This window comes from Leishmania donovani, chromosome 4, assembly GCF_000227135.1.
Source record: "Leishmania donovani BPK282A1 complete genome, chromosome 4".
Classification (NCBI taxonomy): domain Eukaryota; phylum Euglenozoa; class Kinetoplastea; order Trypanosomatida; family Trypanosomatidae; genus Leishmania; species Leishmania donovani.
Genome location: NC_018231.1, coordinates 311849 through 338663, shown reverse-complemented (window position 1 = coordinate 338663; position 26815 = coordinate 311849). Strand labels below are relative to the sequence as shown.

The following is a 26815-nucleotide window of genomic DNA, read 5'->3' as shown; positions in this document are numbered from 1 at the left end:
CAGCTGGAGTCCGCGCAGCCCTCCCTCCCCCAGTGGATGAAGCGAAGAGGACGTGATCGAGAAAGAGCACCAAAGTGTTGCTGCGTGCGCGGATCTGGATGAGTTCTCGCAACGACGACCCGCCAGCTTCCGCGTCTTCACGTAGTGGATGTAAATCATTCCTGCTGGGTGCTCCCACGGCAGTGGTGGTGGTGGGCTAGTCCATGCCTTGGGGCCCTCGAGGAGCGTGTCCCTGTCGTGCTCGTGACGCGGTCACCCCGCGCATCGCTTCTCCGATCCCTCCACCCTCTCTCCGCCTCTGCCTCTCGTGCACGTACTTCGTCGTCGGCCTATACACCTGCGCACAGTGTTGCCCTCCTCCACGCTCCTGCTTGTGGGTCGCACGGCGCGTACGTGCGTCGTCCGAGTGAGCTGGTGCCTGTCTTTCGCGTCTCTACCACTGCCTTTACAGTGCAACCTACTTGGGGAGTTTCATTTCGTGCGGTTGCGTCCTCCGTCGTGTCTGCTCACAGACGTTGCCTTTCTGCCTGTGCCCTTCCGCCACCCTCACGCCCACACCCCTCACACCACCACCCCTCATCGTTCCCGTCGCTAAACATGCAGCAGCCATGCTTCTTCGCCGCGCGCTGTGGCGCACAGCGGATTTCACGGCTGGCGACAGCGGCGGCAGCAAGAGTGTCGTCATCGCCCGCGATAATGCGCTGCGCCATGAGCAGCAGCACTAGCAGCAACCGTCTTCTCACGGTGCACGCCTCAGCAACCGCCATGCGCGCCCTCCATTCGGGATCGCTGCCTGTGTCGTCGACGCTGACGCAGCGGAAGCTGTCGGCGCTTCCGACAAGCCTGACCGCCCTTCGCACGATGCGCGGCGCCGCTACCATTGTAGTCCCGGCGCGCGCCTCGTTCTTCGCGGGAGCCGCGGTCTCGCCGATGGCGACAGCGTGCTCGTCGCTCTTCGCTGCGCAGCGCTGCTACGGCGTCGCCAGAGCCACCCGCGTTGCGCGCTCCCCAAAGAAGAGCAGCGAAGGTGGCGGCCAGCTGCAGGGCGTCAACAAGCTCGCACGCTACAAGGGAGAGGAAGAGGACGAGCAGAAGGATGGTGGTGGCAACGAGCAGGAGAGCCCGTTCAACATGAACTCCGGCCCAGGCTACTTGCCCTTCCCCCCGCCCTTCCACACCATCAACATCGTCATGATCCTCTTCCTCGCCAACGTGATGTGCTACCTGATCATGAACCTCGGCAATGACGACTGGCGCGACTTCGTGGTCGAGCACTGCACTCTTTCACATGAGAACTGGACACGCATTTACCCCCTCTTCACGAACGCCTTCTATCAAGAGAACATCCTCCAGCTGCTCATCGACTGCTGGCTTCTCTGGCAGTTCGGCGACACGATGCTGGGCTTCCTGGGCAACACGCGCATGACCTTCTTCGCGCTGCTCTGCACGCTCGGCGGTAGCGTCATCCATGTGGCGCGGCAGAAATTCGAGCTGTACTACGGAATGGACGAGTTGGAGGTACGTGGCCGCTGCTACGGACCCAACCCGTTCATCATGGGTCTCGTGGCGATAGAGGGGCTCATCTTCCGTCACCTGAACTTCATTCAGCAGCCGCCGATCCCCTTCCTCGTGCTGACGGCGTTCGTTATGGTGATCGACGTCTGGCGCATCTTCACGACGAAGCCGGAGGAGCACGGCGCGGCCACCGGCGGTGCCCTCATGGCGTACCTCTTCTGGGCCCTGCCGACTCGCATGCTGGGTCTCGACAAGCTCACTGCCACGCTCTAAGTCGGAAATAAAGCAAGGCGGCAGAGATGAGGGCAAAGGACGACTGTGCAGGGGAGAGGGGGGGCGAGGGATGGCGATGATGATGATGAGAGCAGCGGCTATGGCGACATATGCCGAACGGTGCAGACACATCGAATAAACAGCGCCCCACCAAGGCAGAGCCCCACGACAACGTATTCGTGGTGTGATGGGTGTTAGGGGGAGGGAGAGGCCTCAACGGTCATGCCGGATGGCGTGCCTGCTTCATCCACTCTCTGTCCTCTTCGTTTCTGCTGTCCATGCGCCTCCGAGTGCGTGTGCGAGTGTGCGGCGACTTTTACGTCGCAGCAGCGCTGATCACGGCGTAAATACACAGAATTAGGGGAAGAATGATAAGAATGATGGCGAGGAGGCCGGGGCGTCAGCGTTGGTGGTGGTGAAGCAGAGCGCCCGCAGGTTCGACAGAAAGGTGGGATGCCTGTCCATGCGTGGTAGTGAACGCGGAAGAGAGGACAGGCGGCGGTGCTGTTGTGCTGCGAAGCCATCGGCGTGCCCCCCCCATCCCTTCCCGGTCCGACGTATCCCGTCCCGTTCTCTCCCCTGTTGGTCGACTGACGTAAGCGTAATAAGAAAGAAAACACACCGAGCGAGCATCACAACAAGCCCCAGCGATGACGACACGGGCTGCCAACTAGAACAGGACGTGCAGGCAGCTCTGTGCATGTGTGTGGGCCTGTATGTGTGTTTGTCTGGGGGGGGGGGCGGAGAGGATATATGACGCCGATACCCGCACGCGTCCAGGCGCAGTCGTGCACTCTTTGTGAGCACGCCGCCACGTTTCGCATGTCGACTGGGCACCGCTCTTCGCGTGCAACCGTTTCCCCTCCCGTCTTTCCCTCCCTCCCTGCCACGGCATCCCGCTGACCCTTGCGCATCAACACGCGCGCGTACACATGTGCGGCACTCTTGCGTTCGCGGATGGTTGCGCGGCAATCTTCCGGTCGCACCCGCCACTCAAACCATGCTGTCGATAGACGGAGAGTAGAAGCTGCAGCGACACGCGCGCACGACATCAGTGTGGCTCACCCCGCTGGCTACTGCAAGTTGTGTACGTGTTTGCCCGCCGTGTATCGTGCGTTCTCAAGCAGTATCAACTCATGCTGAGCGCAGGTGGCTCAGCATCTTGTTTTTTCTCACTCCCGGCGCTCCCACCCCCACCCCCTCCCCCTCCTCCTCCTCCTCCTCTTCTGTCGATCAGCGGCGCAACTCGTGTCTCTGCCTGAGAGGGCGTGAGAATTTCGCGTGCATGCAGTGCCTTTTACTGGTCGCACATGCTTCTCGAAGTCCTTGCGGAGTGAGGTTAGGGGCAGCCAGCGCAGACTCATTGCGTGTGCACACACGTTGATGCAGCACAGCGGCCACACGCACGTATTTTTCTTTTTTTTGTCTAGCAAGCCTTCTGAGCGGGATGAGCGCTCCGCCACCGCGGCCGCACTCGATGTGGGCGCGCCGAGGGCACAGCACACACGATGCCGCCGCCGCTCTCTTTGAGGAGATGAGTCATGCGGCGCGGACGGGAGGCGGAGCCGGTGCTTTACCAACGTCCTTGCCGATAGCGGCACCGCGGTCGCACGTGCAGCAGCACTTGCCTGGCAGTCGCTGCGGGGGTACCGCAGCTGAGGCCTCGTCATCGCAGCCCGCCTGCAGCGCAGGCCTGTCGCCTGCGGCAACGACAATCACGACTGTCACGTCGCCCAGCGGCGACCACACCTCGCCGCCACTAGCGCTGCCCACCCCCCTTCCGACGCCGTCCGCGGCGACTGCGTACTTCTACGTGCATCGCCTCGGCTCTTGGCCGTCGGCTGTAGGCCAGCACCACGTGAATGGTCACAGCCGCGGCGGGAGTGATCCGGCAGCGGCGACACACGCATGGGGCGTGCCGACGTCATCCCCGACGTACTTCCCGCCATCGTCGCGGAGCAACGTGTTTCCAGGCCTTGTGAGCGCCGCTACCACTGGTGCCCCGATGGACGTCGAAAACGGCGCCGGCCACAACAGTCCGAGCTCTCTGTCAACGTCATCGCAGTCTCTCACTGCCTCCACTGGACTCGGCGGCGGCGCTGGAAGCGGTGCAGTGGGGGGATCGCATCTCACGACGCCACCTACCACGCGTGGCACGCCTGCTGCTGCTGCTGCTACGCCGGTAGCGGCGCCTGTGTATGTATGGCACAGCTCGAGTTCGATGGCCGGAGCGGCACCATGGCTGCGCTTGCATCGGCCCGCCAGCGCCGCGGCAGCCTGCGTAGGAGGGCGACGGGGATCGGCAGCACCAGCGGCCGGGACCGGCGGAGGGACCGGCGGCGTGGGGACACCACAGAATCCAGGCAGCAGCGGGGCCGGCATGCTGGCGTCGCCGCCGCACCTCAGCACCGTCTTTGGAGCAACCGACGAAGACGCCGCTCAGCGGAGCTCCACTTGCAGTGTGAGCGGGAGGGACACGGGTGGTAGTGTACCAGCCGTGGCAAGAGGCCTCTCGCAGCCGCACCACCAGCAAGAGCTTCACGCCGATCCTGTCGCCGGCAGCGGCGCTTCGGATTCGCTGTCTGCGGCCCTACCCCTGACCCTCGTCCCGCCGTTCCGCTTCGCACGCGTGGAGTCCGGGGTGTACCGCGGCGCCTACCCCGTCCTGCGGAACTTCCCATACATTCGGCGGCTGCGACTGCGCACGATGGTGTCGCTCATTCCTGAGCCGCCGACGTACGACCTCAAGTGCTTCGCGGAGGCGGAGCACATCCAGCTGCACCACATTCACGCCGAACGCGCCAAGGGCGAGGTGCAGCTGTTGCCGTCGGAGCTGAGCGAGGCGCTGCAGCTCATCATGAACAAGGATATGCACCCCCTGTACATCCACTGTCTCGACGGCCGCCACGTCACCGGTCTCGTCATCATGGCGCTGCGCAAGCTGCTGCAGTGGGATGCAAAGGTCGCCAACGCCGAGTTTCAGCGTTTCACCCGCGAGGTGCAGGATGAGGCGGCGTTCATCGCTGACTACACTGGGCCTCTCCTAGTGCCACCGCACTTGCCGGTGTGGCTCTGGGGTGGGTCCATCTACGACGCAGCCACTGGACAGCAGAAACGTCTGCCTGCAGCTATACGACTGCGCTTGTCCACCGCGGTGTCTGGTGGAGCCGGCAGCGCTTCGGCCACAGCGGGAGGTGTGGCCGCAGCACCTGGAGCCGGGCTCGGTCGCGTTTCTGCGTCCGCATCCGGTGGTACATCATCGGCCACCGGTACTGGCCCCGTGAATGGCCCGCAGAGTGCCACGAGCGCTGCCGTTAGCCACAAACCGAAGGGGGGGACGTTGCGCGGCCCTAGTGGCGATCTCCGCCCACAGGCCGCCGCACCGTGGATGTGCGTACCGCAGGCCGAGACGGTGGCCGCAGACGGGCAGCATTACATCGATGTTGACCGCCTTCCTGTCGCGCTGCCGCTACGCGGCAGTCTACCGGGCCCCGCGGCGCCGCACTGGATTCCATCGACGGAGCCGTCAGCTACCGCGAGCACCGGCACTGTCTCTGGCAGCGGTGGTGGCGCTGGCACACTGAATGTGCACCTCCATCTCACCCGGAGCAGCGCGCACTCCTCCCGCTCCACCAGTGAGAAGAGCAGCATGGCTGGGCTCCCGGCAGCGGTCTCGGCGGCGGCGGCAAGCTCAACCGGCGGTGTTGGAGGCGGTAGCCGCTGGCAGAGCACAACATCTTGGGATGCGCTGCAGCAGCATCAGCGGCGATTAGCCTCCTCCCTTATCCACAGCGACGCCGCTCCCAGCAAGGGTGCTGGCGCCAGTGGGCTGCTGGATGGCCGTGTGAGCGCGCTCCTCTGGACGTCGGGGCTGATAGTGCCGTCAGCGACTGTCGGCGGCGGCAGCGGTATCCCGGGAAGTGGCCGCGTGAGTGGTGGCTCAGCCGGTAGTAGTGGTGGAGGCGGTGGCGCTGCCGGTGGAAACGCGAACGGCGGCGGTGGGGCAGTGGTCGGGATCAATGGGCCGCCGACCGCCTCGTCGCCGCCGCCCTCAGCGCGGACACCGAAGCGCAGCTACTCTCGCTGAGGGCAGTGCGTGAGCACAAGCACTTTATGAGTTGTGCGACGTGCCCTCGTTGAGTGTACGCGTGTGCACGCGTGCGTCTCTCTCTCTGTATGCCTTGGAATTTAATGGCCAGCCGCGACACGGAAGCGAGCGGCACACAAGCGGCGCAACAGAAAAGAACATATCACTAAAGAGGCGCACGACACCATCCCACGGTGATGCTGGTTGGCACACAAGGACGTGGGTGCTCGTACATGTGGGTGCATCTGCGCGCCTCAGTGTGTCTTCCGTCTTGATTCTATGCACGGCACATGCGCGGACCGGGTGCGCGCACTCCGACACACACGCACGGAGGGAAAGAGAGAGAGAGAGAGGCAACACAACCAGTGTGTGCCTTGCAGCCGCGACATGCCCTGCTGCCACGAACTCGCACACCTCATCCTCTACCTACCCACCTCTCTGCCCTGCACCTCCCCATAAACACACGGCAATGCTCTACACACACACACACACACACGCAGTGCGCACGCTTGCAGCGCATACGTCCTCTTGTCTGTCCGCCTCAGCGAAGCGTCCCTCACTGTGTTTTGCAGCTGCGCCTCTGCTGATCGTGTGTGTCTGTGTGTGTGTGTGTGTGTGTGTGTGTGTGTGTTTAGGGAGGCTCGATTTTGCTTGCTCGCGTCCGCTTCCGCCTCTCCCTCACCCACCACCACCGCGCTGTTCCCGCGTGCGTTCGTGTGCACGTATGCGTTTAGTGGCCCCCCTCCCCCTCCCCGTGTGTGTATGTATATGTCTGTGTCTGTGTGTGTGTGTGTGTGTGTGTCGGTGATCCTCATATTAGCACATCTCCAAACTATCTGTGCGCAAACTTCACTACGTACTGCTCCCCCCCCCCTCCCCTTCCCTCCCTCCTTCTCACTCGCCACCGCACCGGCCTTCTCGGCTTCTTCGTTCGTGCTCGACGCTGCATTATTGTCCCCACCACTACCGACCGACCAGCCGACCGCTCCTTTCCCTCTTGTCCCTTGCGTGCGCGTGTTTGTGCCTCGGTCGACTGACAGTGTGGGGTAGTGCCACGCGCCGTCATACTCGTCGTGGTGGGCCGCTGCTTCCCTTCTCGAGCACAGAGAGAGAGAGCAGCCGCCCCGCCCCCGCTCCTCGTTTCCTTGTCCCCTCCCACCACGCCACTCTTCTCGCTCGGCCGTGTGTGCGCGTGCGTGAGCAGGCGTTAGACAGCGCTTTCAGTGATCAGCGTTTCGATTCTCAAGGATGGACTCCGCCGCCCCTGACCAGGCGCATGGGCCCGCGTCAGGGACCGACTACTCCCGTGCATCTCGTCGCCACAATCACCGCAGCAGCGCCGACGCAGGCCGAAACGGCGACGCTGAGCCATCCGGGAGCCGCACCAGCAGCTCGCGGCATCATCGCCACCACCGCCATCACCGGCCGGACGACAGTGAGCACAGTTCGCGCCGCTACAAGCACCGATCCCACCGTCGAACGGATAGCGCGCAGGTCGATGACACAACAGCCGTGCCGAGCGAAAACAATTTCGCCGCATCCAGCGCCAAGGAGCATCAAGACTCGCAGGCGCAGGAGCCGCAGCAGCCTTCGCTAGACGACGAGGCGCCGAGCAGCTGCGTCAGCACCCATAGCTCGCGACTGCCACCCCGAAGACACGAGCGGCTTTCCGTGACGGAAGCACCTGGAGAGCCGCAGAGATCCTTCGCCTCGCCCGCGTCATCCACCGCGGTGCCGGGCTCCAGCGCCGCCAGTGAGATAATCCGCAGTGGAAGTGCGCTAGCACGGCGGAACGGTGCGGCGATCAACGGTCGCAGCTCTGCCGGAAGCTCTGCGGCAGCCGCAGCAGCAGCAGTGGGTGCGCTAAAGGCAGCCGCAGCACCTTCATTGCCGTCGTGGGGCAGGAAGTCGTCGTCGTCACGCACCTTCTCAGAGAAGCCGCCGGCTGAGGAGAGCAGTGATGCTGCGGACGGCGCCGCGCCCGCCTTGAAAACGCCAGCACACCAGCAGCCCCCACCGCCACCGGAAGCGGTCGTCGCATCCCCATCGCCGGCCGCGGCTTCCCTGGCGTCACTCGAAGCTGCCGTCGTCAAAGCCGACGCGATGGTGCGCTCTTGGCAGCAGTGCATCGACCCGAACATGGAGAATCTACCGTCATCTCTTACTTCCTCCGTCTTTCGCTCGGGCCACAGCGCTGCACCGGCTGCGCCGCCACCACCCGCTCCGCCGTCGGCGTCCGCCGCTCATCCGGCACACCGCAGAGATGCGGCGGAGGAGGCGTCGCAGACAAGTTCACGACTGAAGAGGACGTCACAAGCACCGAGTCGGTGCGGCGCCGGCGAAGTTCACAAGAAGGCCAGTGAAGACGCTGCCGAGGGCGGCATGAACCCCGCGCGCCACGAGTCCGCCGCCGCCTCGCCGGTTGGCGTGCCCGCCGCAGCAGAGGCGGTCGTCACCACGGGTCAGCCGTCGTCTGTGCGCTCACACGCGTCGTCTGCGGTGGTTGAGGATGCGCGCAGGAGCAACGCCTCGGTGCGTCCTGACGTAGGTGAGGAACACGGCGTCACAGGGAGCTCGGCGAGCTCGGTGTATCAGCGCCTGCCGAGGGCAGACCCGTTCGACAAGGAGAGCGTAAGCAGCTCTCACTGCGACAGCGGCGCGCTCCCGCCGCCTCCGGCCTTCTCGTCGTTCGCGTCGGTGCCGTCCGTTGCCGCGGCCATGTCGTTCAAGTCTCCAGGCCAGCAGGCCAGCCAACGCTCCTTTCCTGCGGCGTCGGTGTCGTCGCAGTCTCCCGCGGCCGACGCCGCCGCCACGCCGAAGAGGGTCCGAGGCTCTGCGAGCCCTCGCTCCTTTAGTGGCTCGTGCGGCGGCGCGTTGCCGCCGCAGCGGCGCGATTGTCAAGGAAGCGTCACCAGCCGCTCCACAGCAGGCTTTGAACCCTTCCACCTAAACACGGAGCGCCGCAGCGCAGTCCGGCGATCGATGTCACCTTGCTGCGCACCGCCGGACCCGCTTGCCAGCGTGCCTGCGCAAGAGCGGCAGCGGCTACTGAACTTGCCGCATCAGCTGAGCACCGCACCCGGCACCTCGCGCCTGGATATGAACTTCGAGCAGGACGTGAAGGAGCTGTACAGGCAGACGCACCTTGTCGATCCGCTCCTGCTTAGCCGTCCTGGGCGGCGCCAGTTTTACATCCCAGAGCAGGCAGACCTGTTCGGCATGTACCCAGAGCCGCCGATGACGACGGACGAGGACGGCAACGAGATCGTCAAGCACCTCGCGCCGATCCCAATCCAAGCGCAGAGCTTCGTGCCATCGCAGACGCGGAAGTCGTCACAGCCGCCACCGATGGCTCCTGCCTCCCGCGTGCAGCACGGGAAGGCGGCAGAAGCTGATGCAACTGGCGGCAGCAGCAGCGGTAGGGCGGTGGTCCGCCCTGGCCGCGGTCTCTCCAGTTTTGTCGTCGGGTACGGCGAGGAGACGACGGCAAAGGGGCGCGGCGGCCTTACGCAGCCGCGCGGCCGCATCGTCAGCGACATCACCGCGCCGTACCGACGCAACATGGCGGCTAACACAGGGCGCACCGGCCACATCCAGCGCGAGGCGCTCATGGCCAACTGCCTACTCCCACCGTGTGGCTCAGAGACGCCACTTCCAGCCTCGGCGAGGTCGTTGTCGCCTGGTATGATGGCGGCGGACGAGTCGCAGGCCTCGACACCGTTCACCATCATGCGGCCCACGCCATCCTCAGAGCCGAGTAACGGCATCCCAATATCGGACAGCGAGTACGGCTATGCGCGGGTGACGACAGCACGCATGATGCCTGCGGCCGTATCGTTGCAAGATCACCAGCAGCCGTGTGTCAATGCCGTGGCGGCGTTCGCTGAGGACGAGGAGTACAGCTACAATGTGCAGTCCGCTGCAGTCATGGTGTCATCGAAGCCAACGCTCACGGTGTCCGCGGCAGTTGTCGTTCAGTCATCCCTGGGGGGTGGCGCAGGAAGCAGCAGCAGCCACAGCGAAGGCATCTCCGTGCAGGTGAAACCGACCGTGGCTCCACCGCCGACGTGCGTCGATGCTAGCACTGCAATGGTGCTCGCCGCGGCGCCGAAACTTACGGGCACGCCGCGTTCGACCAGCACCGATGGCGCTGCCGCTGCCGCGACGGAGCGACGAAGCTGTCCAGTGCGCCGCGGTGAAGGGGCGGTGAACGCGGCAGAGAAGGCGTCTGCGTCGTCTTTGGTTGCCGCAAGCGCCTCTCTCCTCAATGAGGCCATCACGGGTGCGAGCAGCAGCAACAGCAGCAGTGCCGTGACCAGTGAGCCGAAGAAGGCACCAAAGGACTCGCGGCGAAGCACAGGAATCCTCAAGTCACTTCCGCTGCAGCAGCAGGCGGAGCAACTGCAACCTGGAGAATCAGAGGCGGTCGCGGCCGCCGCTTCACAGTCGACCGCACCGACGCCCAAGACAGCACCATCGTCTGTCATGGACAAGTCGACGCACTCCCTCGCCTTCAGCGTGGCGGCGTCGTCGACCGTCGTGGATCCATCGCCGGAGCCGCCGATCCCCACCGCGCGCCGACACGCAGACCCGGTGCCCGTGTCGATGTCGCCGCTGTCCGAGTCATCCTTGCCGTCGCAGCGTAACAGGCGGGAGAGGTTCCAGCCGACGAAGGAAACGCGGGTGTCGCCGAGCACATCCTTGACTGGCACACCACCTGCCCTGCCCCCACCGCCACAAGCAAAGCCGGCAGCAGCCGTCAGCAGTGAGCCCGACAAGCCTTCGGCAGTTCACGAAGGCTATGGCTCCGCGCTGGAAAGGTACAGACGCAAGGAGGCAGCCATGTCAAAGGATGGCAACATGCGCCGTGTGTATCGCAGAAGCCGGCGTAGCGAGTCCGGCGCCACCGTGGAGGCTGTGGCAGAAGTACCTGCTGCCACAGCGGCTCACGGTGACACCCTGGCGTGCTTTCCGCCGGGATCGAAGCCAGCGTCCGCGCTGTCGATGGCCGCCTCCACCTCGTCACCGAATGTCGTTGACAGCGCTGCCGCCGGGCACCGCAGCCGCTGCCGCGAAACCCCGCTCGCCCTCGATCGCGGCACGCAGACGGAGTTCGTCTTTGTGCTAGATGACCTGCAAGGCCGCCAGCTCCAACAACTTCAGCAAGAGCAGCTGCTAAAGAACCTACAGCTCATGCAGTTGCAGCTCCAAAGGCAGCCGCTGCTGATCCTTAACGCGGGCAGCTATAGCCCGTCCACCTTCACCACGACATCTACGCCGCGGATGTCACTGAGCCCGCAACCGCAAACCTCAGGCAGCACGAGCCCTTCTATGAAGCCGCGTCAGCACTCCGCTGGCCTCTCCCCGACCCGGCAGCGGCGCGGCTACTTCGTCAACGATTCCCGCGCCGTGCGCGATGCGCTGTGGTGGCCAAGGTAAAGGGTCGCCGAAGCAAGCAGCCGCCAACGAGCGAAAAGGCGTCTCTGTGTGTGGGTGTGTGTGTGGGTGTGCATGTATGTTAGTTGAAGCGTGCTGTTGGTCTCCACGTGGGGGAGTGGGGGGGGGGGACGAGTGTGCTCTGCGCCGCGGTATTGAGGAACGAACGCCCCCGCCGCCCGCCCGCCCGCGCCAACGCCGCTATCCGTGTTCTCCCTCTCTTGCCAAGCGTCGCCCTTCCCTCTGTGTGAGGGGTGCGGAGGTGTGGCGCGTTTGTGATGCGATCGTGGCGCGCGTGTCCGCGAAGACCCATACGCCCATCAAACGAGAAGAAACAAGGAAGTACAACGCGACGGTCGCGCCAAAGTGGTGAACGGAAAAGAGGGTGATGGAGGCAGGGAGGGCGGTGGTTGTCAAGCCGCATCACCCGCCCGCGCCCTCGCGTTCCGTGCTGTGGTTGTGCCCCCCCCTCCTCCACACACACGCACATACACACACCTCCTCCAGTGTGCATCACGGGCTTCGCAGTGGTGGCGGCGTTGAAGGAAGGGAGGGGGTGCTGCACACCTTCTCTTCGTTGCACACAAACCTCTGTGTGCGTGCGCGACGTACGCCAGCACTGCCCCTCATCCCTAAAGAAGCGGCTGCCTTGCATCACGTCTCCTCCCCAACCCTCCTCCCCGCCTCTCATGGACGCGCACACATGCGCCTGTATCGGAATAACCATGCCGCCAGTCGCCAAACAGAGGAAGGGCGCTGGCTGCAGCCTGGCATTACCCCTGTTATCGCAGCCGTGACGAGCATACGTGATCAGGAAAGCGTGCCGTCTGTGCGGGCCTGTGCAGCACCTGCCCTGAAAAGTGCGAGCCGAAGCGGCTCTTCAGTCACGCCCATCTCCCTCGCTCTCCAGAAGCGGTGTCTTGCCCTCTCCTCCCCATGCGCACCTCTGCCGCAGCTGCGGTGGCGGCGGCGCACGCCGGCATGCGCGCGCTTCACACAGCCTTTGGTGTCGCGGGCAACAGCTGTGGTACATCCCCGCACGCCACCGTCGCGTCGGCGCGTCTCGCCGTCGCACCGCCACCCCACTCGGGCCTCACCTTGCCTTTCTTCACGCGCTGTGGTGCGTCGTCTGCTGTTTTTACCACCCGCGCTCACAGCGTTGGTTGCTGCCGGTATGCAGCGGCGGTCGAGCAGCACCGACTCTGCAGCAGTCACGGCTGCCACAGCAACAGCAGCGGCAGCTCCGCCGATAGCAGTCGTCCGTACGTGCCTGGGCAGGCGGTGCAGGAGACGTACCCGATTATCCAGCTCCCGGCGCGCTCACTGTGGTGCCGGCAATACGCGCTGGACGCTCGTCGGGTGGCCCAGGGCGAGTACGCCGGGCTCGTCTCCCAGGTGAGGGAGGCGCGGCACTACTACCAGTACCCATCGATGAGCGCGCCGCAGACGGGGTGGAACGTGCAGATGTTCACCCTCTTCGACAACTCCGTCTTCATCAACCCCGTCAACCTCGACGAGGAGGCCTGGCGAGCCGAGGCCGCGCAGCAGGGCATGTCGTGGGTTGCCTTTGAAGAGGAGAAGATGCGCGAGCTGCGCACAGAGGGGCTGACCGGGTTCGCCTGGGAGCCGTGCGCGAGCAGCGGGTTTCTGCTGCATTACATTGAGCGCCCGCTGACGGTGCGGGTGCGGGCGTTGGACGAGCACGGGAAGCCGTTCACCGTGACACTGGACAAGATGCGTGCGCGCATGGCGCTACATGAGCTGGATCATCTGCAAGGCGTCCTTTTCACGCGGCGCGTGGTGGACACGGACCACGTCGTTCCGATGGAGGGCTTCGTGACCATGAGCGACTGGAGCGACGACTACCCCTCACTGGAGGCGCGCAGCACGTTTCTCTACACCATCTTCACCCCGCCGTATCACTTTGTGTCCGACGCCGTGCCGGACGGCAACCTGCTGGACCGCAAGTTTGAGGACGGCATCTACCCCGGCTGTGAGCAGGATCGCCAGCAGCGCATCGAACTGGCAGCGATGGAGGAGATTCAGCGCAATGCCTGGCGAAAGGAGAAGGCTAAGCGGAAAGAGGGCGGCCAGCAGTGCGGCCGTGGAGATGTGGGGACGGTGGAGGACGACGACGGCAGTGGCACCCATGGCGCCAGCTGAGTCGGGCACGCATATCCAACGCGGAGTCGCAGGGATGAGGGTGGTAGTGCCGTTTGGGGAGAGGAGGCAAAGAAACGGCCACATAAGGCGCGTCTTGTGCGGGTATGCTGTGTACGATGGGCGCGGGGGGCTGTTGGAAGTCGGGGTCGCATCAACCTCCACAGGTGCTCGCTCCCGTCCGTTCCTTCTACTGATCTCCTCATCCTCCTCCTCCGCCCCTCGTCGCCGGTGCTGCGGCGGTGGAGTCGAGAAGATGAGCCTACAGCAATCACAAGCACGACATGGAGAGAGAGAGATGACATAAATAAGGTGCGCGAGGGCTCATGACGCTGCAGTGCAGATGACCCAACTCATTGCTGGAGGCAGTTCTGTCACATGACACACACACACACACATTCTCCGCCTCCCCCTCTCGCACCACCGTGCACGATACCTTTTTATCCAGAGCGTCCATGCATGCCTGAGCATGCACATATATATGTCGCCTCACCAACCAATCATCTCATCCCCTCCCCCTTTCTCCTCGCCTTCGTGGTCTACTCGCCACCTCCCCGCTTCTCTCCGCTGACACCCACACGCACAAGCAGTCAGCGCATGGAGCACCCCACCCCTGGGTCTCGGTACCGCTATCCCATCCAACGTCATCACCGCCTCTCTTGAGGGCAGGCACGCACACACACACACACACACGCGCACACGCAATGGCCCACAAGAAGCAAGCATGGGCGAAGCGGGTGAAGAAGGAGCGCTTCAAGAAGAAATTCCTGACGCGCATGCAGGCAACGCGGCTACTGCAGATGGAGTCGGTTCAGTTCCGCCGCCTCTGCATCCTCAAGGGCATCTACCCCCGCGCCCTCAACCGCAGCAAGCAGAAACAAAGTGGCCACGAGAAGCAGTACTACCTCGCCCGCGAGATCAAGTGGCTCGTGCGCGACCAGATAGCGGAGAAGATGATGGCATATCGGGCGTGGGAGAAGAAGGTGAAGCGGGCAGAGGCGATGGGCCGCTCCGAGGACCTCAAGGTGCTGCAGAGCTCACGCGTGAAGCCGCGCCACAGCTTGGTGGCGACAATCAAGGAGCGCTACCCATACTTCATCGACGCCATCCGCGACGTGGATGACGCCATGTCGATGATCCACCTCTACGCCTTCCTTAGCCCGGAGATCAAGTCCGATACCACTATCGAGATACACCACTCCCTCACCTCCGGCATGAGTGAGAAGGCCAAGGAGGTGTGCGAACGCTGGGACCGCTACGTCGCACGCGCGCGCGTGCTGACGAAGGGCTTCATCTCCATCAAGGGCTACTACTACGAGGCAATTGTCAAGGGCGAGCGGGTGCGGTGGCTGTGCCCGCACGAGTACGCTCACCGCTTCCCCCCGGGCATCCAGCAATACGTGATGCTCAGCTTCCTCGAATTCTACCTGGAGATGATGAAGTTCGTCCTGTTCAAGCTTGAGTCGGACCTCGCGCGCGATGAGGCGGACCGCCTGGCAGCCGAGGATGAGGAAGGTGTTACCCGCGCGAACGCCGAGGACTTCGCGAACGGTGGGGCGCTGGCCGTGCTGGATGTAGGCGCGAACGGGGCGCAGGCCAAGGAGGTGAAGGAGGCCGAGTCGAAGCGGTCTTTGATGGGGGAAGAGCTGCACAAGGTGCGCGAGCTGTTCCGCGGGCTGACCTTCTTCATATCGCGTGAGGTGCCCTCGAGGCGCTTCGCCCTCGTCATCAACGCCTGCGGCGGCCGTGTGGCGACCGACTACGTGCCGTCGAACATCACTCACGTCGTTGTTGACCGCCCCGCGCTGCCGCCAGGGATGAAAAAGCATGACCAGCTCGAGTACGTGCAGCCGCAGTACATCTTCGACTGCCTGAACGCGCGGCTGATGCTCCCGGTGACGGGCTACCGCATTGGCGAGGAGCTGCCGCCGCACGTGTCGCCCTTCTCTGTCTCCATCACGAACTCCGCCGAGGACAACGCGGCGGTGGAGCAGGTGAAGAAGGACCACCCGAGGATTGTGGGCTACGTGCCGGCGCGCGTGCATGAGATCCGCAAGCTGATCAACCCGTCTTACTCCGCGGTCGACCCAGAGGGGAAGGTAGCGCATCTGGAGGGCGAGTACAGCGACGAAGAGTCTCACGTGGCGGTGCCGGAGATGGACATGGAGGACGACGTCTCGCTTTCTGGCGACGAGCTTGCGGAGGCACGCAGGAAGCCGGCGTGGCAGGAGGAGGAGGTCACGGAGGAGGTGCAGCGGCCGAAGCTGTCGGCGTTCAAGGTGAAGAAGCAGCGCGAGATGAACCTGATGAACGCGCCGACGAACGAAGTGGTGGCGCGGCGGCGGCAGGCGCTGCGCAAGGCGCAGGAGAAGTCACGTCAGACAGAGACGTCCGAGGCACGTCTGCAGCGCAAAATGAGCGAGGTGAAGCGCCAGGAGGCGGCGACGCGCAAGATGCAGCTGCAGGTCGCCCGCAAGAAGGCGGCACGCTTTTACAAGATGATCAGCGGTGTGGTGCAGGGCACGGCGAAGAAGGCGGCGACGCTGGAGGCAAAGGCGAAGCACATTGCCGAAGGGAAGCTGCATAAGACTGAGGATGGTAAGGGACTTGTCAACACGCGGCTGGAGGCGCGACGGCAGCGAGCCGAGGCGAAGGGCAAGAAGCTCAAGGAGAGGAAGGCCGGCAACCCGTACAAGAAGCTGCCCAAGTGGGTGCAGTAGTGCCGTCTGCCTGTGTCTGTGTCCGATACTCGCTTGTGTCTGTCTGTCTGTGAGATGTGAGATGTCTGCGTCTGCGTCTCCGTGGGTGGGCGTCGCTAAGGCGTAGAAGTTTCCCCTCCCTCGAGCGGTGCCTTTCACACCAGAGGGCGAGGAAGGCCTCTGTGGAAAGCCGACGAGGCATGCCTGGGCTCCGTCTCTCGCTGCGGCTTGTTGTTTGCTTGTCCTGTCCCTTCAACAAAGCAGGGGCAGGATCCGTGGACGGAACGGAGGATGATGAATCATGGCAAGGCCTCCCCTCCCTTTTTCGTTCTCGTCCGCCTCCCGCTAATCCACGCAGAGGTGCGCTCGTCTTTCACCACCACCACAACCACCACCCCCCTCACCTCCTCCTCCTCGACCACTCCAGAGCGACATGTGCGTGCGTGCGCGCATGTCCTGTGTGGGGAGGGGAGGGGAGGGGAGGGGAGAAAGAGGAAGCGGGCGTGGCGGTTCGGGCAGCATGCTCGTGCCTCTGTGTGCAGGCGCATCTGCGTCCGTGTAATATCTGGTCCTTAAGCGCGCATATAGTAACGTCTACCTTTTCCGTTAAGTGAATGACCCCCCCCCTCTCCCTCCGCAGAAGCCACCGTTGAGCATGAGGAAGCGCAGCTGGCACCAGGGTGATGCGAACGGCCGCGACGCCTCGGCGTGGGGCGTGTGCGTGCGAGGCGGAGAGAGAGGACGTCGGCAGGCAAGGCCCTCCACCCTTCTTCCCTTCTCTGGCGCCTCCCCCCTTCCCTCACACACACACACGTGCTCGCCCCTCTGCTTGGGACGTCCGTGTTTTTCAAGTAGTGAAGAGGTGACCACCTCACCACCCACTGCCTTGCACCCCTCCCCCTCCTCCTCCTCTCTCCATCCTCTGCGGCTTCGGCTGTTCTCGTCCTTTATTGCATACACACACACACACACCTGCCCCCACCTCGCACGCGCCCTTCTGTGCCGGTGCCGTCCTGCATGTGTGTGCGTCTGCGTGCTAATCAGCGGCACACCGTCCCCTTCCTCCTCTTTCCTGCATCAGTTTGTATCATCAACACCACAGCTGTGGCTCCCCCCCCTCGTCCTCTCTTTCCCTCGCACGCGTCACCAGGCATCCCTTCGCCGCTTCGCTCGCCCATGATGGACCCTTACTACGGCAAGGCGCGGAAGCCTTACGTCCCCATCGACACCTGCAGCCCAGGTGGAACGTGGGTGGAAGAGCGCCGGTACAACCGTGTGCGGCCCACCGTCACGGGAGCAGCCGCAGCGGCCATGGAACCCGGCGCGAGTGGCGCCTCCTCGCCGGGCGCGGATAGCTTGACGGCAGCGGACCGTCGCCCGCGTCGAGTTCTCTGCGGTAACTGGAAAGAGGAGGATGCGCTGGAGCGCGACCTGCTTGCAATCCAGGAGGCGCAGCTGCAACAGCAACACAAGCAGGCGGGCGGCGAGCTGCTGACGTCATCCTCGGCGCCTGTGCAGCACATGCAAGCATTTCTCAAGTCCGGCTGGAACCCGACAGCGACGATGGAGGTCATCACAGAGAAGCCCAACGGCATCTACACGGGCGGCCACACGAGCACGCCGTACCTGACTTGCGACTCGCGCCACCCGGCCATGCGCAGCCTGGACTCGACCTACCGGGTAGAATTCAGCAGCACGAGTAGCAACGTCGCATCGCTTCGGCGGCCAGACCTGGGGGTGCGCAGCCAGCGGCTGATGGAGCAGGCGAGGGTGGCGGCGAAGGAGATGCAGGCCGCCAGCCTGCGGGCGCGCCAGGAGCAGCAGCAGCTGCGCGAGGCGAGCATGAAGTGGATGAGCCGCTCCTGCGGCCCCAACGTCTCCGAGTACCGCGCGACCATGTGCGACGAGAACGAGGTGCTGCCCATCGTGGAGGAGCTCTCGCAGGATTACCTCAGCGACGAGCCCATCACTCTCTACACCGGCAACCCCAACACTGGCAAGACGATGGAGGTGCATGGCAAGACGCCGGTCGACCCCGTGAGCTCGTCGCGCTTCGGCAAGCATACCCACTTCAGCGAGTTCAAGTACGCCTACTAGATATCTCAAGCATAGCGTGTCCTGCTTTGGGAGAGGGAAAGAGGGAAGAAGGGGAGGGGAGCGATACGGCCTGGAGTGTTTGTCTGTGTGCCTGTGTCTGTGTGGTGCGTGCGTGTCCCGTCGTTGATGAGGGTGCCGCGCACCTGGTGTGTGGAACTCCTCTCCCCCTCGTCGTCCCCTCCACTAAATCATCCGCTGCATTAGCGGGCTTTCATGTACAGCCAACCGCTTCGGCCCCTTTCGGTTTCACGTCTGTGTTGGTCTTTTTGTCGTTGCTCCCTTGCTGTCACCACGCACGGGTCAGGTGGTGTCTGTTGCGACTGAGGTGTGCCGTGCGCGTGTACGTGCGGGGGGAGGAGGGTGCATGCGTGGAGGTGCGCCAACCCCTCTTGCGACGCACCAGCGCGCATACGCAGGCAGGCTGTGCACGCACCCGGCGCACAGCCAGCCCCTCGCTCTCCCTCAATATATACATGTTTTACTGCGCCCTGCAGCATTTTCGCCGATCCACTCAACAAGAGCTAGCTCAAGAGCACACGTGCAAGCACGCGCAGGCATCTGCCGTCTTCCCTCCCTTCTCCTCCCCTCTCTGCCCTTCTCTCTGCTGCCGCGCAGTGCTCCACGCGCCTCTCACATCTGCTACGCGGAGCACCCTTGGTGCTGGGGAATGCATACCTTGTTTTCACGCTCTTCCCTTCCGCGCTGTTCCACCTCGCCACCTCTCTCCTCTGCGTGGACCTTAACGGTGGGGGCCTCTGCCACCCACGCACGCACTCTCTTACAAGGATGTGTGTGGGCGTGCGCTCGCACTCTCCCCACCCCCTTCCCATCCTCTGACCTCTCCACCTCACAGAGGATTATACACACACACACACGCACACACAAGTGAGCATAGCCACATTTGTGCTCGCTGCTCATTAGTTTGGGGATCTCCACTCTCTCACCACGTGTGTGTGTTTTGCTTGGAGGAGCATACACCCTCCACCACCACCACCCCCTCCCTGCCCCTGCCACACCCACGCCCACGCGTGGTTCTCTACATCTCTCACGCGCTGCTTCCTTTAGATTCTGAACCGCTACCGCCGCTACCCTATATCCGGCAGATGCCGCTGTTGTGCTGAGGCCCTCCGTTGCCGTCTCACTCGTCGTCTCTTCTCGCACACTTTATCTTCTTTGGCGGTATCTGCGTGTGCGTGTGTGCGTGTGCGTGTGTGCGTGTGCGTGTGCGTGTGCGTGTGTACGTCTGCTTTGCGAGAGCTGAGGCAGGCATCGTTGAGACCGCGCCCTGCACGCGAGCCCCTCTCACCGCCCGTATCTCGTCACCCGTTCACCAACCCGCCCCTCCATACATACGCGCACGCAAACACCCTCTCCCTAAGCGCCCGACTCACCACGCGGACGCAGTCACTGAACTATAAAAGTGTGAGTGGGTCTTTTTATCAACGCGCCTGCTCGCCGTCGTCACCGTCGCATCCTGTTGCGCTCTCGGACTATCCTCTTGGCCTATATTCGCTTCACTTGATACACGCACACGCATTCGCATCGCCGTCCTCCGCTTGGAGCGCCGCTCCTTACCACCACCCCTCACGCACGCTCACACGCACACGATGGGGAGCAACGTCTCCGTGTTGCTGCATGCCGATACGCCGGTGCCGAACAGCGTCATAACGACCCAGCACAAGGTGCGTGCCAGCTCAAACTTCGGCGGCAGCAGCGGCGATGTGGTGGTGCGGTGCCCGAAGATACGCGTCATGGCGGCCGAGAAAGTGAAGCAACTTTTACGCGGCAGCCGCGCAGCCAAAGTGGCCTGGGCGGCGAAGCGGGCATCACCACTCTCCGCGGAGGAGTCGCCCGTCTTGGTCGTGGCGGACTGTGCGGCCCCCGGCGCCCTCACCACGTCGCGAACGTACGTGCCGGTGCTGAACGCCATCCTCGACTACGCGGAGGCGCACAGAAAGGCTCGCGCGGCACCGGCCGACGCGCCGAGCGGCAGCAAGGTTGTGTGCCCCATCGGCATCGAATTCGACCCGACGCTGTGCCTTGGGGACCGACTGAACCGAAGCGAGGCACGCGCTGCGTGCACTGAGTACTGCAAGCTCTTCTTCACGCATCTTATCGACGCGCTAGAGAACGTAGGAAAGGAAGTGCCGGTGATAGCGGGCGGGGTGGTGGCGCCACCGCGGCTCTCTATCCTATACCTGGACGTGCGCTCGTGTCGACTCGACGACACGACAGGGCCGTGGCTCGCGTCCTCGCTTATTATGCGCGCCGTCCGTCGCGCGCGCCCCTACGCGCTTGTGTCCGCCCGCGCAAACGCGGCGGGCAGCAGCGAAGACGGCTTCATGTCGTACTTCTCGCCAGACGTCAAGGCGGATATGGTGTGGGCGTCACTGCAGCACGTTCTGCTGGCGCACAACAACATGTCCATCCAGGGCGTCGAGGCAGTGCTGGAGAACCTGCTGGCAGATGACGCCATGCACGACGTGCTGTTGCAGCAGCAGGGTGTCGATGCAAAGGCACTGAAGTCGAAGGAGGTGATCAGAGCCCTTACTCACGACCGCCTGTTCCCTCGCCAGGACTCGCAGCTGCTGCCACACCTGTATCTGGTCGACGTACGCTACAATCAGTACAGCGATGCTGAGTTGCAGAGGTTGCAGGGCAAGACGCCAGCCTCCGTCAGAGACGAGTCCGCGCGCAGGCCGATCACCGGCACGGCACCGCCCTCACAGGTGCCGGTGCCCACGCCGGGGCTGGCGCCACTGCGGCAGCCACGAGAGGTGCGAAGCGGAGTCGCTGATGTCTCGCCGACCGAATACGGCCACCAGCCAGACGCCGACAGCCACCGCTACTCTGCCTACTTCTACGCGCGGCCGACCGTGTCGCAGGCGCAGCACAGCAGCCACAGCGGCGCGCAAGCGTATATGAAGCTCTCCAACGACGCCTCCATTCGCGAGGTCTGGGATGGCCACAATGGCGCGGCCCCAGACGCCATCTTCGCATCAAACCCTTCCAGCTCCGCCACATCGTCACCGGTACTCTCCGCAGCGATGTCACAGCTGAGCATGGCCACCACTTCCACGGAATCGGATCACTTGTGGGCGAAGAAGGCGTCTGCAGCGACGCCTCCGCCGCCCAGCACGGATGCAAGAGAGCGCCGAGAGGCTGCCGCGCCGGCGCGCGCACCACTGCGAACGCCGTCACCACCCCTCACGCCACGCGGTGAGTTGCGCAAGGCGCAGCCGGTGCACCAGCCGTCGGGCATCCAGGTCCGCTCCCGTCAAGCCTCACCCGCTAGCAGCCAACAGGCTTACCTCACCAATATGGACGCCGCCGCGACCTCCCCGACCTCGGCGACGCAGCAGCAGACCGCGATGCCCACGTCGCCACGTGTGTTGAGCGCTCGCCACCCTACACACTCTCCGTATCGCGTTGACGTTGTGGAGCCACAGCAGGTCTACAAGGTGCTGACGATCCAGCCGCCCGCCAGCGCTAGAGAGGCACCGGCAGCAGCGACACCCTCACATCCGACAGCGCCGCGCCAGAGCGTGCCGACCGCCCCATCGCAGGGGTCGTCCACTGTCGCGCGTGCATGCTGTCTGTCAGAGCTGAAGCGTGAGGAGAGCAAGTTGGACGACGCGGAAATGGAGGTGCAAAAACTGCTGCTGCACCAGCACCGTCACCTCCACCCCCACTCGCAGCACCACTCGTGGCAGCGCAGCAACAGCGGTGGCCACAACCCCGGCAGCAGTGGCGCAGACGACGAGCCGTGGCTAGACGAGGTCTACACGCAGAGTCACGGCCGCAGCACCTCGCCGGAGCTCGGCGCCGGTAGTCGGCGGAGGTTCTACGACATCCCGGCTCTCGCCCCGCCGGAGCAGCCCTTTGCCGCCTCCGCCGCGCGGGTTACTCCCACCATGTGGGAAACAGGTTTGCGCAAGCGACACGAAAGCCCAGCCCAGGTGGTCTCGCGGCGGGCGTCCCCGACATCGTCGCGTCGGCGGCGCCGGACCATCTATGACGGCGTCCAGCCACGCGTCAACTCACAGCGTCATGTAGGTAACGAGCGGCTGGCAAGGGCGGAGTACGAGGCCGCGACGGCCGCCGAGGCACGGGCGAGAGAATGGTTGCGCGAGCATGCGGAGCAGCGTGGAACGGCGGGGCTGAGCAGCGGGCGCGGCGACCCCGTCTCCGCGCGGCAGCAGCCGGCATGCCATCCGAGCCCGTCTCAGCGTCTGGAGAGCGGGATGAAGTGGGGGCGTCATTCACCCCTCTCGAAGCTGTTGTCCCCTTCCCCGGCGCCGCAGCGGCCAGCAGAAGCCTCATCGTTGACGCCAGCAAAGGCCAACGGCGCATGGGCAAGCACGCGCAGGAGGCGCGTCCATCAAAACCATCATGCAGGCGCGGCGGCACTGTCTGGCACTGCGCAAGACTCGTCAGCATGGTGGTCTCACCACCCATCCACGACGGCGTCGGCGATCACCCCCGCCAAACGCCGCCTGTCAACAGTGGAGTCGCCGCACATCGTGCCGCGTGAGACCGTGACCAGTCGGCTGCGCAAGGTGACGAGTCACCGTCAACGCCACTTTTCCGAAATGGAAGAGCGAGAGAACACCTACTGCGCCAGAAACTGGCAGCCGCGAACGACTTTTCGGACGGCTAGTGTCACAGGTGCGATGTGCGCGTCGCGGGCCCATCCTTTCGAGATGGCGGCGGTGCTGCAAGAGCAGAAGCAGTGCACGCCGGCCGACCCCCACCGCGGTAGTGACAGCAGCGCGTACAGCGCAGCGATGATGATGGAAACTTCGCTGCTGCGGCGCGGCGACACGGCACCTCAACAGGAGTGGAGCTCGCCTGTGCATGGCACCAGTCGCGATAGGAGCGTGATCCCGATGTCAGTGCCATCGCATCAATCGTGGTACTCCGCCGCAGCTACGTCGACACCCAAGTACAACAAGAACGGCGCTGAGCTGGTGCACGTGAAGCTGCGCACGCGCGCACGGGCAGCATACTGACCTAGTGGCGGCGATGAGGCGGGGGAGGGCGCAGGGGAGCCGTCGGCGGCCGTCTTGCGCCAGCCATGTGTGCCACTGTTTGTGCGCTAGGGTACAGTGCGTGAAGGACTGGCGGCACACCCCGCGTGCGAGTATGTCGCCGCTCTCTCGCTCGGAGACGCTCGCCCGCTCACTCCGCCCCCTCCCCTTCTGTGTGCGGCACGTGAAGTACTTGCAGGCATACCGTAGAGAAGCAATCCTTCTAGCACAGGGGCATCGACGTGCGCGCGTGCGTTGCCACCGCCGCCGCCGCCGCAGCAGCAGCAGCAAGTCGCCGTATTCGTGTGTTTTAGAGGGTGTTCTCCTCTTTAGATGCTCCCTTCATAGTCCTCATTACCGTTCACATACAGAGACGAACGCCAACGGCTGGAAAGCCCTCGCATGAACAGACGCGGCAAGGAGCAGCGGTGCATCTTTCTTGGTGCTGCCGTCCCGTAGATGTGTGTGTGGGTGGGGGGGGGGGGGAGGGGGGCATCTGCGTGAATGAGCAGGCAGGATCTCCACTCCTTTCCTCTGGGAGGAAGAGGGGATCCTTCCCCGCCCCTCTCCCATCAAGCGCGCGCATGTGTAGTACAGCCGCCTCTGTTGATGCCAAACACCCACACACTCTCTCGCTCGCGGGCCGGCCCCTTTGTCTTCGTGGGCTGTGGATCGTTGGAACCAACCGCCAACGGCTGCGCTGCCCACGCGCCCCATTCGTATTTTGTCTCCTGCTTCTCCCTCACTGGTACTAGATTGGACCTCGTCGGCAAACGCGTGCACATCCTCTACGCCGTCTCCTCCGCAGCGCACAACCTTGTTACCTGCACGTGAGGCCCACACACAGACACACCTCCCGCCGTGTCCCCTCCCCCCCCTCTCCCTCTCCCTCTCCCCCGTTACCTTGTGTCGCCTCGACGCGCCGTCTTCGTCTTCGATTTCGCGCCCGCGTGTGGGGCGCGTGGCCCTTTGCCTTCCCTTTACGTCCATGAACGATGCTTCCGCGTCAATGCAGTGGTGAGCTGTACCAGGTGCTGGAGCTCGATGCGCAGTGCACCACGGCTGAGATTTCGCAGCAGTACCGCCGCCTCGCCCTGCGCTACCACCCAGACCGCAATGCAGGTGCAACTGTCGAGCAGTTCCAGCGGATCGAGGAGGCGCACCGCGTCCTCAGCGATCTGCGACAGCGTCAGCTGTACGACACCGTCGGTCGTGAAGGCCTGAAGCAGCTCGGCGACTACGGCGGTGGAATGCTAGGCAGCCTGCTGCTCGCCGTCGGCAACGTTGCCGCAGGATGTCTCCTCCTCGGCTTCATGACGGCGGCGCTGTTTACCTCGCTGCTCATCAGCTGCTACAAAATTGACGCTCCACGCGAGTGGCCCTCGTGGGGTGTCGTGCTCATCCCTGTCTGGTGCTTCCTGCCGGTGTTGCTGCTGGCCAGCCTCACGGTGATGACGACGAGTGTGCGCCGTGGCATGTACATCCTGCTGCTCCCCAGTGCACGCCTTCTTCTTTGCGTCGTCATCGCGGCGACAACGGCGGCCGCGCTCGATCACCGCATCGCCCCTCTCACCGCCTTCATTCCGTGGCTGATTTGGTACGTCCTGGGTACGGTGAGCGACCTCGCAATGCTGGTGCCGACAGTGTACTCGCGCACGCGCACGCCCTTGTTCGGTGAGGGGAGAGCCGCCGGCGTCCGTGGCAATCATCGCACGAACACCTCGGTCGAGGATCCGTTCCTGCGGCCTGGCAGTGGCCACGGTGAGGCCAGCAGCATCGACGAATCGGAGGCGACTCACAGCAGCGGCGCCGAGGGCGGTTTCGGCAATGACTCCTTTCTCTCGCAGCCGTGGAAGACGGCGCGGTACTGGCGCGAGGTGGCCGAGGTGTTGTTCGAGGCGGTGTGCGTGTACGCCTTCCTTGCCTTGGCGTTTAGACGCGCCATGCAGCAGCAGGCGCATCTCGGAAGCCTGTATTCGCTTCCGCAAAGCAGGGGCGCCGCCGGCGACAGAACCGGTGCCGCGCCTCCCGTGCTGAGCTTTTGGGTAATTCTCGCGCCGCTGATGACGTACTTCGGCGTACATGTGCTCATCAGCATGCTCGAGGGCTCTTTCGTGGAGTCGACGGTGGCCACAACGCCACCGTCTCCAGAGGAGACGCCCGTCGCACGAAGCACGAGCACCAACGCGGCGGCCCCATCGTCATCGCAGCAGCAGTGCGCGCACCCTTGCCATGTCAGCTGCAGGGAGCGCGTCGCCAACGTCATTGTTCGCGCCTTCCCGTCGGCGTGTGGATTGTACATGACGTGCATGTGGGCGCTGAAGGAAGAGTACGAGTACAACAAGCGCACCGGCGGCCCCGATCCGTCAGCGTTCCTTGCCTTTCTCCCCATCCTTGTCGTTCTCGGGGCCTTGGCCTTCCTTGTCTGCTGCGGCGGATGTGTGGTGATGTGCATTGGTGGCGCCTTGTTCCCCGCAGAGAATGCGGCGGCCGACTCTGCTGCCGCTGGTGTTAGTGGTGCTTCGCACGGTTCCGCGGGGCGCAACGGCAGAGAGAGCGACTACCGCAGCACTGTGTCTCGCGCGTCGCCGACTTCGACGGCCAGCGGTAACCGCAGCCACACTCGCTCAAGACCTAGCCAGCATGCGGGAGGCACCGGCGCGGCTACGATGCCGAGCTGGCGAGGTGGAAGCGCCACGGATGTCGCCATCGAGCAAGTCGATTAGCACGTGATTCGACAAGCGACGCTGTGTGTGTGTGTGTGTGATGTGCGTGCGGCCCTGTGCATCGCTGCGCGTGTGCCTGCGTCGCGCATGATTGCTTTTCGGGCTTTCCTCTTTAAGTTTCTCGTGGCGGGGGGAGGGGAGTCTTGTGTGCCCCGCATCGTCTTCGACAAGGCATGAAGGAGCAGCATCATGTCTTGCCCCCCCCCCTCCTGCGCCCCCTCCTTCATCCTCATCTTCGGACATGTGCCTCCGCCGCTACCTGGCAGCCTTCCATGCGTACTTGCTTGCACCCCAACCCAGCGCGAGAGAGGAGAAAGACTATGTCACCGACAGCTGCGTCAGCGGCTGCGGCGGCGGCTTCGAACGCTTCGGTTCAGGATAGACACACAAGGTGGTTGCAGTGTGGGGGAAAGGAGGGGGTGTTCGCATGCTCGCCTGAACTCGTGTGAGAGTTGAAAAGTGAGCTCGCAGTGGCCTCACTGTCCGCAGCGGCGCCTCCTCCCATGCCCTCCTCTGTTCGTTGTTCTCGCTCTCCGTAACCGCGATTCTTCTTTGGCCCCTCCCCAACCCCCTGTCCGTGCCTCCACGAACACACACACAGCAAACCCTTGTTAGAACACGCACGCATCTCTCTAACGCTCTCTCAAACACACACCACCACCACCACCACACACTCTCTATCACCATGTCCGTTGAGGAGGCCCAGAACGCGGCGGCGATGGCCGACGAGGAGATCCCGACGCTCGAGGCGGCTGAGGTGCCACAGAACGCGAAGCAGTCGAAGCGCTACGC

At 64.0% G+C, this 26815-nt stretch overlaps 8 protein-coding genes across 8 annotated transcripts; all 8 read left to right on the top strand.

Annotated features, from left to right (window-relative positions):
- Positions 1–597: 597 nt before the first annotated feature.
- On the top strand, positions 598–1788 carry LDBPK_040850 (rhomboid-like protein; the record flags this gene model as incomplete). Its single annotated transcript, XM_003858099.1, has 1 exon — positions 598–1788. One exon carries the CDS (start codon positions 598–600, stop codon positions 1786–1788), a length of 1191 nt encoding a protein of 396 aa, XP_003858147.1.
- Positions 1789–3793: 2005 nt separating this feature from the next.
- On the top strand, positions 3794–5875 carry LDBPK_040840 (tyrosine phospatase-like protein; the record flags this gene model as incomplete). Its single annotated transcript, XM_003858098.1, has 1 exon — positions 3794–5875. The coding sequence occupies one exon, from the start codon at positions 3794–3796 to the stop codon at positions 5873–5875; it is 2082 nt and encodes a 693-aa protein (XP_003858146.1).
- Positions 5876–7123: 1248 nt separating this feature from the next.
- On the top strand, positions 7124–11314 carry LDBPK_040830 (hypothetical protein, conserved; the record flags this gene model as incomplete). Its single annotated transcript, XM_003858097.1, has 1 exon — positions 7124–11314. One exon carries the CDS (start codon positions 7124–7126, stop codon positions 11312–11314), a length of 4191 nt encoding a protein of 1396 aa, XP_003858145.1.
- A 978-nt stretch (positions 11315–12292) lies between these two features.
- On the top strand, positions 12293–13474 carry LDBPK_040820 (metalloprotease-like protein; the record flags this gene model as incomplete). The annotated part of the gene is made up of 1 exon (XM_003858096.1): positions 12293–13474. The coding sequence occupies one exon, from the start codon at positions 12293–12295 to the stop codon at positions 13472–13474; it is 1182 nt and encodes a 393-aa protein (XP_003858144.1).
- A 1400-nt stretch (positions 13475–14874) lies between these two features.
- Positions 14875–16191, top strand: LDBPK_040810 (hypothetical protein, conserved; the record flags this gene model as incomplete). The annotated part of the gene is made up of 1 exon (XM_003858095.1): positions 14875–16191. The coding sequence occupies one exon, from the start codon at positions 14875–14877 to the stop codon at positions 16189–16191; it is 1317 nt and encodes a 438-aa protein (XP_003858143.1).
- A 996-nt stretch (positions 16192–17187) lies between these two features.
- LDBPK_040800 (hypothetical protein, conserved) lies at positions 17188–18267 on the top strand (the record flags this gene model as incomplete). The annotated part of the gene is made up of 1 exon (XM_003858094.1): positions 17188–18267. The coding sequence occupies one exon, from the start codon at positions 17188–17190 to the stop codon at positions 18265–18267; it is 1080 nt and encodes a 359-aa protein (XP_003858142.1).
- A 1607-nt stretch (positions 18268–19874) lies between these two features.
- LDBPK_040790 (hypothetical protein, conserved) lies at positions 19875–23279 on the top strand (the record flags this gene model as incomplete). The annotated part of the gene is made up of 1 exon (XM_003858093.1): positions 19875–23279. The coding sequence occupies one exon, from the start codon at positions 19875–19877 to the stop codon at positions 23277–23279; it is 3405 nt and encodes a 1134-aa protein (XP_003858141.1).
- Positions 23280–24292: 1013 nt separating this feature from the next.
- Positions 24293–26023, top strand: LDBPK_040780 (heat shock protein, putative; the record flags this gene model as incomplete). The annotated part of the gene is made up of 1 exon (XM_003858092.1): positions 24293–26023. The coding sequence occupies one exon, from the start codon at positions 24293–24295 to the stop codon at positions 26021–26023; it is 1731 nt and encodes a 576-aa protein (XP_003858140.1).
- Between the last annotated feature and the right edge of the window lie 792 nt (positions 26024–26815).